The sequence below is a fragment of the Penaeus monodon genome, chromosome 16, assembly GCF_015228065.2.
Source record: "Penaeus monodon isolate SGIC_2016 chromosome 16, NSTDA_Pmon_1, whole genome shotgun sequence".
Taxonomy (NCBI): Eukaryota; Metazoa; Arthropoda; class Malacostraca; order Decapoda; family Penaeidae; genus Penaeus; species Penaeus monodon.
The window spans coordinates 15,689,053-15,699,052 of NC_051401.1; the positions used below are offsets into that span (position 1 = coordinate 15,689,053).

General features: G+C 33.1%; 1 protein-coding gene across 2 annotated transcripts in view; it reads left to right on the forward strand.

Moving 5' to 3' along the window:
- The window catches only part of LOC119582556 (membrane-associated protein Hem-like), a 25,458-nt gene that overhangs the window by 210 nt on the left and 15,248 nt on the right, over positions 1–10,000 (forward strand). For both annotated transcript variants that reach the window (XM_037930906.1, XM_037930905.1), the window contains exons 2-12: positions 4,308–4,412; positions 4,622–4,771; positions 5,298–5,440; positions 5,569–5,730; positions 5,849–6,061; positions 7,098–7,211; positions 7,788–7,926; positions 8,603–8,746; positions 8,881–9,031; positions 9,322–9,523; positions 9,684–9,816. In XM_037930906.1, the coding sequence (XP_037786834.1) occupies positions 4,308–4,412; positions 4,622–4,771; positions 5,298–5,440; positions 5,569–5,730; positions 5,849–6,061; positions 7,098–7,211; positions 7,788–7,926; positions 8,603–8,746; positions 8,881–9,031; positions 9,322–9,523; positions 9,684–9,816 (1,656 nt within the window). The remainder of the gene's footprint in view (positions 1–4,307; positions 4,413–4,621; positions 4,772–5,297; positions 5,441–5,568; positions 5,731–5,848; positions 6,062–7,097; positions 7,212–7,787; positions 7,927–8,602; positions 8,747–8,880; positions 9,032–9,321; positions 9,524–9,683; positions 9,817–10,000) is intronic.

Genomic DNA, 10,000 nt, shown 5'->3' on the forward strand with positions numbered 1-10,000 from the left:
AGAGCTCAAGTGGGCGAGGTCATCATATACAATAATATTTTGACGTTTTCTGAATTGTTTTTCTTTCAAGGATACTCTTAGGTTTACGCGAACGTTATGGCCATTTACTATATCCATTCCTGTAGAAGGCCAAGGAATGGGTTGATTAGGCTCCACATCCGAAAAAAAATAGTCGAGGAAGTAGATTAATGAGAGGATGTTGTAAGGCCGATTGCTCATCCGTTTGACATTTGTACTTCGCCCTCTTCAGCTTTTACGTCTTGTAAGGGTTTAATGTCGTTGGTTTTGCTTTATTTCGGGGTTAAAGAAGTGAAAGAAATGGCATATGTCACTAGCTGCTCAGGGATAAGTTGTACATACTCTAAAGCAGGGTAATCAGGCCGTCCAACTTTGGGTCTGTTTCTTGCCAATGTAAGAGAATGTGAAGTGTAAACTTAAGAGTTATCAGTACGATGGTTCAGAATAGATTTTAAAGATGAATTGGAATAGATGTGAGTAAGAGTAAGTTTGCATAGATAGATGATTTTGTAAACACCTAGATAAAGCTCAAACAATGTTATGAAAATGTCAGTTTAAGAGAAATATGAAAAACTCATATTGCTGAGGACCAGGTGTCAGTTTTGAGCATTGGCCTTCCACCAGTTATTTTTTAAATAATTTTATAGGCAAATATTTTTAGAACTATAAAACAATGTTATTAGTAATATAAAAAAAAAAAAATGTCTATATTTATAGCACTGTAATGCAATGTCAATTGACATCACTTATGCATACCTGATGTGCAGTCTGTTTGATGCTCTCTCCTATATTGAATATGTGAAATGTTCTTTGTTTTTCTGGGTGGGGGCTGGGGCACAGACCCATGCATTAGACGAAATAGCAACTGATTTGGTAGTGTCGTTACAGCAGAGTACGAGAATTCCATGTTGTGCACCCACACCTGGAACTCCCATAAAACTTGGCAATAGACATAGCATCATGAAACTGTAAAATTATCATGATAAGAATACATAGTAAGTGAAGGCAAGTCTACAATTAATCTGCAAATTTACACCTGCAGTCATTCAAGTTTTCACTATGGTCTTCATGACTTTGGCACTCCAGTGAAAGGGATAACGCATCTCCGCTCTGTAGATTTGTCAGGGTGGAGCATGTAGACTAACCTGATTTTTGCTGACCAATGAGTAATTCAAAATTTGTTTGGCTGATCATTTGTGGGGTAAGGTTTGTTAGCCTTTGCTGTAGTGCCAGAAAATGATTGTGAGACTTATCATCCCTAGGTTAAAAAATTGCCGTTTTATATATTACTATGGTATAGTTCAGTTTCACAGAGCTGTATGACCTAATGTGAACTTGGCCTGTAACAGAAAGAATGACAGAAACTAAAACACTTTACCTAGATGACATTTCATTTGCAAGTTGATAATAAGAAATTGTGTACAGGGGCCTTCCACCACCTAGAATTCCTGGAAATCCTGAAATTCCAACATTTTCATTTTCCAGGTCTGGAAAACCTTGAAAAACTGGATTTTCAAAAAGAAATCCTAGAAAAGTCATGGAAATTTACATTGGGCGACTGAATTTTCTTCAACACCATTTTCATATAAAAGCGTCTATGTCATGATACAAAATACAAAGAATCGTTGTTTCATGTTACACACTACATTTGATTAGTTAGTTTTGTCACACACTTCTGTGGACCATGTGTGACATTTTCAGATGTTATGATATGTAGTATATATGTACATATAATCTTTTCAGAACTGTAAATGTAAATTAAAGTAAGTAATAATTTGGCTGCCATTATAGCCACTGTTCTTCTATTTGTACCAATTATTTCAGTAGTCTAGTGCTTGAAGACAAGTGCTGATGAGAGTTTATTGCACAGTATTACTTGGAAATAGGAATAAAGTTTAGGAGAAATAGTTATGAGAAATCTGCTTACAGCTGGTGTCATCCATTTTCACCTTTTATTGCATACCTCTTAAAAACTGGGTGTCATATTTAGTTTAAAATACATTCTTGAAAAATATTTTTTGGACTAGGAGAAGTCCTGGAAAAGTCCTTGTATTTCACCCTGTGTATAACACACAATAATTATTATGCATTTCCAGGAAAATCTAATGATGCTGTCATAAAAAAAGGAAAATTACACTCTCTGATAGGCTACATGAAATAATCTGCTAAGGCAAAAAATAATGTCAGAAATGAAGAAAGTATGTTGCGACAATTGCTGTGTGGAGAATAAGTCCATGGTGATTGGCAGCAGGATGGGGGTAAAAACCCCTGATTAGGATGGTTTTTGGTTAATATGGCAATGTTTGTGGATGCCCAGGAGTGGGTGGAGTAATTAGAACATTGTCTCTGAAGGGTGTGGTCACTTCATAAAGTTACCAATACTTTAATTTAAATAATTTGCAATGGGAAGTAATAAAAGATCTCAGCATATTACAGTTTGAATAATTGAAACAAGGAATAATAATTGCAAGGTTGGATGGCTGTGTGAAACTAAAGATTACAATTATTACTACAGTCCATCAAAGCCATCCATGCATCTTGAGCCTAACCAGAGATTGTAAGTTGAGATATGTTGCTGACATTTTTATAGATTATGTTAAATTTCCAATATTACTTATTTGTAACTGGTTTCTGGGTTTTCCTCTACAGAAATGTTCTCATATATGTATATATATATATATATATATATATATATATATATATATATATATATATATATATATATATATATATATATATATATATATATATATATATATATATATTTATATATATATATGTATATATATGTATATTATTATGTATATGTATATGTAAATATGTGTATATGTATATATATGTGTGTATGTATATGTATATGTGTGTATAAGTATATATATGTATGTATATGTATATATATTTATGTATAGATATATAGTCATATATACAGACATGTACATACATACATACATACATACATACATACATACATACATACATACATACATACATACATACATACATACAAACACATGCACATGCGCACACACACACCCACACCCACCCACACACACTCACACACCCACACACACTCACACACCCACACACACTCACACACCCACACACACCCACACACAGTTGCACACACACGCACACACCCACACACTCACACACACTCACACACATCTATATATAGTGGTAGTAGTAGTAGTATCCCTAATTTATTTCTGTAACAGAAGTTCTCAACATATGCACAAAAATAGATGAATGAAATAACTGATGACATAGTAGAAAAAAAAAAATGCTAACATGTTTGAAGCCCAGATGCATCATTGCTGTGATTGATTTTGATCTCAACAAAGAATATATAAAAATGTTCCAACATTTTTCATTACATTTCATAAGACTTCATATCTTATCTGTGTTGCAAATGCATGAGATAAGGTATAGAACAGAGAGGCATGTTGATATTGAAATGCATGACATACAATGCAGATAAAGAAGAGAGATCAGAAATTCTGTATTTCAACTTAAGAATACAAGCCCTTAGCATTCTTCATGGAAAAGGGCCAACCTTTCTGTTCTACAGGAAATGATGATGATAATCAGATGAAATAGAACATATTTTTCAAAACAATGCCTGACCAAATAATGTTAAAATGATGTCAGTCACTATGAGATTTGATGTTGGATGCCATAGGTGTATGTATGCTTTGGTTTACCAAAAAACAAAACAAAAAAACATTAGGGCTACATACTTGTTTTTGGAATTATTGGAAATTACAAATTTAGTGTTATTGGCACAAAATACTGATGTAATTAGGAATTGCCAACATGAATTAGCTAAAGATATCCATATTTCACTCTGTAAATCCAATGATGTTTTAATGATGTGCTTGATATATCTTCAAGTATCATCTTTTTTTTACTGATACTTGACTTTTTTTTTTTTACGGAATAGTTTTTATTTATTTATTTATTTATTTATTTATTTATTTATGTTTGGTAGTTCTGACCTGTGAATGGATGTATATGCTTTATTGCACTCTCAGTTATAAATGCTTCTGATATACTGTACATCTTACTTTCTATGTGTATATCCAATTTCTATATCTTTATACATATATATATATATATATATATATATATATATATATATATATATATATATATATATATATATATATACATATATATACATATATACATATATATATATATTATATATATATATATATATATATATATATATATATATATATATATATATATGATGTTTATCTATGTATTTCTTTATTAATTTTTGACAGGCCTGTGGCGATGCCAAATCAAAGCCTGCATTCCTCTCAGACAAGAGCTTGGAATCATGCATCAAACATATCGTCAGGAAGTTCCCCAACATCGACAGCAAATCGGTTAGTGCTTCTTGTGGTTGAATATATGTTTGAAGATATATCTTGTTTGTTTATTTCTTCATATATTTAGTTAGGTGGCCAATAAGAAAATAGATTTCTTACTCTTTGTGTGTGCTGTTCTTTAAGAGCAGATGGGGAGTTAAAAAATATATTTATCTGCTTTTCAATCTATTTTTTAAAATGTTATTGATATCCCTTTTCCCTTACAGCTGCAAGCCCTTACCAATGTACGGACTGATATTATGAAGTCCCTCTCCCTCTACTATTACACATTTGTCGACCTCCTTGACCTGAAGGACCATGTGTCAGAATTGCTTACCATTATGGATGCCTTGGCCATGGCTGACTCCTTGGACATTGTAAGTGAAAACAATGTGTTTGTCCCAGCCTTCAGGGAAGCAATCCTTTTTCATTGCCGTTTTATGGCTGAGCATTGCCCTGACAATCCTGCTGGTATCTCAAGTGAAATATGATTAGCTTGAATATACCATGTATACATCATTTTAGTTTGTATGTGTGTGTGTGTGTGTGTGTGTGTGTGTGTGTGTGTGTGTGTGTGTGTGTGTGTGTGTGTGTGTGTGTGTGTGTGTGTGTGTGTGCGGCGTGTGCGTGTGTGTGCGTGTGTGTGCGTGCGTGTGTGCGTGTGTATGCACATGCGTGTGTGTGCATGCATGTACGAGTGTGTGAGTGTTTGTGCCAGTGTGTCTGTTTCTGTGTCTGTATCTTTGTCTGTGTCTGTGTGTGCATATGTATGTGTTATTACACTGATACTGGTATGGACATACAATATACTTACTGTTCAATTTACACATACAGATTTATGTATTTAGGTTATTGATATAGGTCAAGGTGCTTTCATTTTATTTATTCATTTACATTTTTCAGAATGTGAGCTATGACTTGACAAAAGGCTACCTTGACTTGGTAACAAATTATGTAACTCTGATGATTCTTCTGTCGAGAGTAGAGGATCGGAAGGCTGTTTTAGGACTCTTTAATGCAGCTCATGAAATGGTTAACAACCAAGGGTATGAGTTTTTTTCATTTCTCTTTCTTGGTATTTTTTTGACGTGCCATAGTAGAAGTTTCAAGAATACGTTTGAAATGCGTGTCTTCTTCCCCCTTTCCTTCATTTAGAATCTGATTATTCTCACAGAGATCCAAGTTTTCCTCGTTTGGGCCAAATGATTATGGATTATGAAACGCCACTGAGAAAGCTGAATGAAGAGTTCGTGCCTCATGCCAAGCTCCTCTCAGTGGCTCTCAGTTCACTCTGGGTGTTGTATCCTCGGAGAAACCTCCGAGCAGACCAGTGGAGGTAAGATGTACAATATATCTTATCTAACAGTCTGTGTGTGTACTGTAAAATTATATTACTAAAAACTTTAAATCAAGGGTTTGAAATGTTTTAATTTATTTTACATTTTATTTTACAGGGCAGCACAAATGTTAAGTTTGGTGAGCACACCAAGTCAGCTTTTGAACCCTGCTCAGACTGATGTCATGCCGTGTGAATATTTGTCATTAGATACTATGGAGCGCTGGATCATCCTTGGGTACATGTTGATCCCACAGACATTGCAAAAACAAGCAGCCCTTGAATGTTGGGCGCAAGCCCTACAGACAGGATGGGTTATTACACTTTTCAGGTAATTTTTGTTCATAATGATGTAGGTTTGCTTAATTTCTCTAGACTATTTTATTTTATAAATATTGATTATCAAGCTTAGGTTCTAAGCTGCAGTTGTATGGTTGAACTCTCATATGCTGACTTTTATTTTAGCAAATGATAAAACTATGACTTTAAGCCCCATCTTCTGTGTGACAGGGCATTCAATTGTTTCATAAACAAAGTATTGATTTGGGCAGGATTTCAGTATGAAGATAAATTTTTTATGTAGATTTTTTCCTGTAACAGTGTTGTTTGCAGTTGCCAAGTGTGATATAAGTTGCTCAAGGCATCCAATGTGGATTCATTTATTTTGTTTTACAAATTTCCTTTATTGAATAGTTATTTTTCAAATATTTAATTTAAAAAATATGAAAGCATTACATTAGTTGGAAGGAAAATTTAAGTATTGAAAAAGATTGGCAGAATAGAAGTGTATAAGTAGGGTATAACAAAATCAACTAGATAGTCTTCTTAAACAAAGTAATGGATTGAAGAATTCTTGTTTGGTTTTAGATTCAGTAATAATGGATGCCTTGTATTTCCAAAGAAGGCCAGAAAGTTATTTTATCTTTGAAAGTCTTATAATATAGGTTTTGAATCATGGATTCCCTAAAATACTTTTTTTTTTAAGAATAGAACTTGAGAAGATAAAAAAAAAAAAAAAATTATTGTGCTGGAATTCCCCATATGCATTAGACTGAAAAATGGCATTTTCCTTTAAAGAATCAGGGATTTATCCATAATGTCAAGTTAATAATATTTCAAGTTATTACACTACATTGCTAATTACTTCAACGGAGTTATTAAAGGATTTTAAAGGATTTTGATTTTTAGAGTTTCAGTGATTGTTTGAAGAATTATTTATTTAATGTTATTTCTATATTATTATAATATTCAGGTAATTTTTATATTTAAATTTAGTGTTGATTTAAAATTTTGATTTTAACAGATATTCAATAATTGGTATAAGGATAACTTGTGTCAAACTAATTAATTTTTCTGAATGATTGCAGAGATGAAGTGTTGCACCCGCATTCTTATATCCAATCATACCTGGAGACTAAAAAAGAACTCAGTAAACGAACATCTGATGTAAAGGAGAGTTATTCTCATGCTGTAACACATGCGTAAGTGACTTTGTGGTAGCCTTTGTAGTTAAACATAGGTAGTAATTCTTTTGTACAGTTGTGGAAATGGATTCCTGTACTCCCTTTTGGTAAGCACTACCAAGATTGTAGTTAGGCACTCATTGTTATGAATAAATATTGTGCAATTGGCAAAGTGGTATAGTTCAAAGTCTTAGGTGTATTATTTTTATGTGTTTATAGCTGCTTTGTTATTGCTGTAATTATTTTTTCCCTCTGCTTTTCTTCTCTAGTTCCTTCAAAGTTTAATGTGAGATTGAATTGTTAGATAATATAAATGTACATTATTGTTTATTTTTAGGATTTGTTCTTGTCTATTCTGAAGAATGACATTTCTTATGGTAAATTGTCTGGATAAAGTCTATCTTTAAGCACTAATGTTAATGGTGGAGATATCACTATAAGTAAAGTAATGAAATCCAGTATCTAGGCTTAATCTGTGTTCTGCATCAGGGTTATCATACATCAGCTAAGGTTGCTGCAGTATGGTTTTGTACTTTCTATTTTTATCTTCCTCATTATGATAATCATATTACAAATATTCCTTTTTCACCACAGGCCACTCATGCACAGAGAACGCCGAAAGTACCTACGCACAGCTTTGAAAGAGCTCGCCCTGATCCTCACAGATCAGCCAGGACTGCTAGGTCCAAAGGCTCTCTTTGTCTTCATGGGCCTTAGCTTTGCCAGAGATGAAGTGAGTTCTAACTTTTTCTTTGTTCTACTCCTCTTTGGCTTATTTCTCTTCTTGTATAGTGTCTCCACATTTCATTTATCTTCACTAATATATTTTTTTTTTCAATTTTGTTTTTTTCTGTCTAAAATTAATTCCTAAAACCCACTGCATTTATACCCCAGGATAGTTATATTACTTTATTTGATAATATAAACTAAATTCTATAGTATAAAATGCATTATCATTAAATTCTACAATATTTGGACTAGGGGGATTAGATAAATTTGCAAAGTATTAGCATATGAGGAGTAGACCTTTAGTTCCTTGGACTTTTAAGTGTTAGAGATATCTACCTAGAATAATTTATTTCACTCAATTATCATCAGTCAAGGTTAGAATAAGTTCAAGTGACTGTTAGACAGATTATGTCATATGCTGTGCAGATGGCAGTCTGTTGCTTTTGTTATTACCTTTTGTAACTTTTTTTTTAATTATTTTTTTAAGTTAATCTATGGCAGGATACTTTGAATGAATTTCTTGCTAAACTAAGAATGGAAGAAGAGTGTAAACAAAATTCACAAAAGAGAACTACAGTGGTCAGTACATGTAGCCAGCATTAATGGGTTAAAATGTGTCCTGATGCTTGACTTTATTAATGATCTAACTTTTTCCTGTCATAATTATTTTGTGAATGCAGGTATTGTGGCTGTTGCGACACCATGAGAACCCACCTCTGCAGAAGGTCAAGGGCAAGACTGCTGATGACCTAGTAGACCGACAGCTTCCTGAACTGCTTTTCCACATGGAAGAAATTAGAGCTCTAATCAAGAAATACTCTCAGGTAAGGACAGTGTTGAATCATAGTACATACCAGATATATAGCTAATAGTGTGTTCATCTTTATACCTTATGTGAAATAAGGTAAATTAATTTATTGGAAAATATTTTATTAAAAAATGGGGATTTCATTTACAGGTGCTACAAAGATACTACATTCAGTACTTGTGTGGCTATGATGCTATTGCACTAAACCAGCTGATCCAGAGTTTGCAAAATCTCCCAGAAGATGAGTCTGTCATCCTCTCCTCAATGTGCAATGAAATTGGGAATCTTTCAGTCAAACAAGGTAAATTCATTTGATAGAATAAAGACAGTTCAGAATTATTATATGTTTATTGCATACATAATTGTCTCTTCTCTGTCCTTGATTTGAACCCTAAAATAGTAGGTTTTTTTTTTATTATTATTATTTTTTTTTTTGACATTCCTCCTTTTGTAATTGGGGATTTCTGAAGTGTTACTGAGTTGTTTGAAGTATTTGTTTTGGATAATTTTTTTATGGACTTGTGATTTTGATAATGTATACCATACTTCTGGCTAGTATTCATTTTCCTTCCCACAATTACCAATCTCCAGAGGAAGGCGCAACATTTGACTTCCGAGGCATCCGCCTGGATTGGTTCCGACTTCAGGCCTATTCCACGTCAAATCGCTCAGGGTTGCACCTCAAAGACCACAGGGAACTGACAGCTCTCATCAACCAGATTGTTTTCCACACCAAGATGGTTGATTTCCTGGATGAAATGTTGATAGAAACATCCGACCTTTCCATATTCTGGTAAGATCATGTTTTGCTCTGTAAAAATGATTTTTCTTTCATTTCTTTCCATTCGTTTATTTTTATGTAATTACTGTTTACCATAATTGTTGATAGATTTACTGTGAGACTTAAGATTGTATAAGATGAGCTAAGGATTCTCTCCTTTTTTATCTTACAGCTTTTTCAGTAAACAGTTTGAGGATAATTTCCACATGTGCTTGGAGTTTCCAGCCCAGAATCGTTATATTGTCTGCTTTCCTCTAATATGTTCACATATGCAAGCCTGTACCCATGAGATCTGCCCTGAGGAGGTATTGAAAAAACTGTGTTGTTTTGAGTATTTTGAAAAAAAGAAAAAGAAATATACTCTTGACATTTTAATTAGTGTTACAGTAATGATTATTTTTATACTTTCAATGGAAAATTATGATAATGGTTATTATCATCATCATCATTGTTATTGTTGTCAAAATTATTATCATTATTGATAATAAT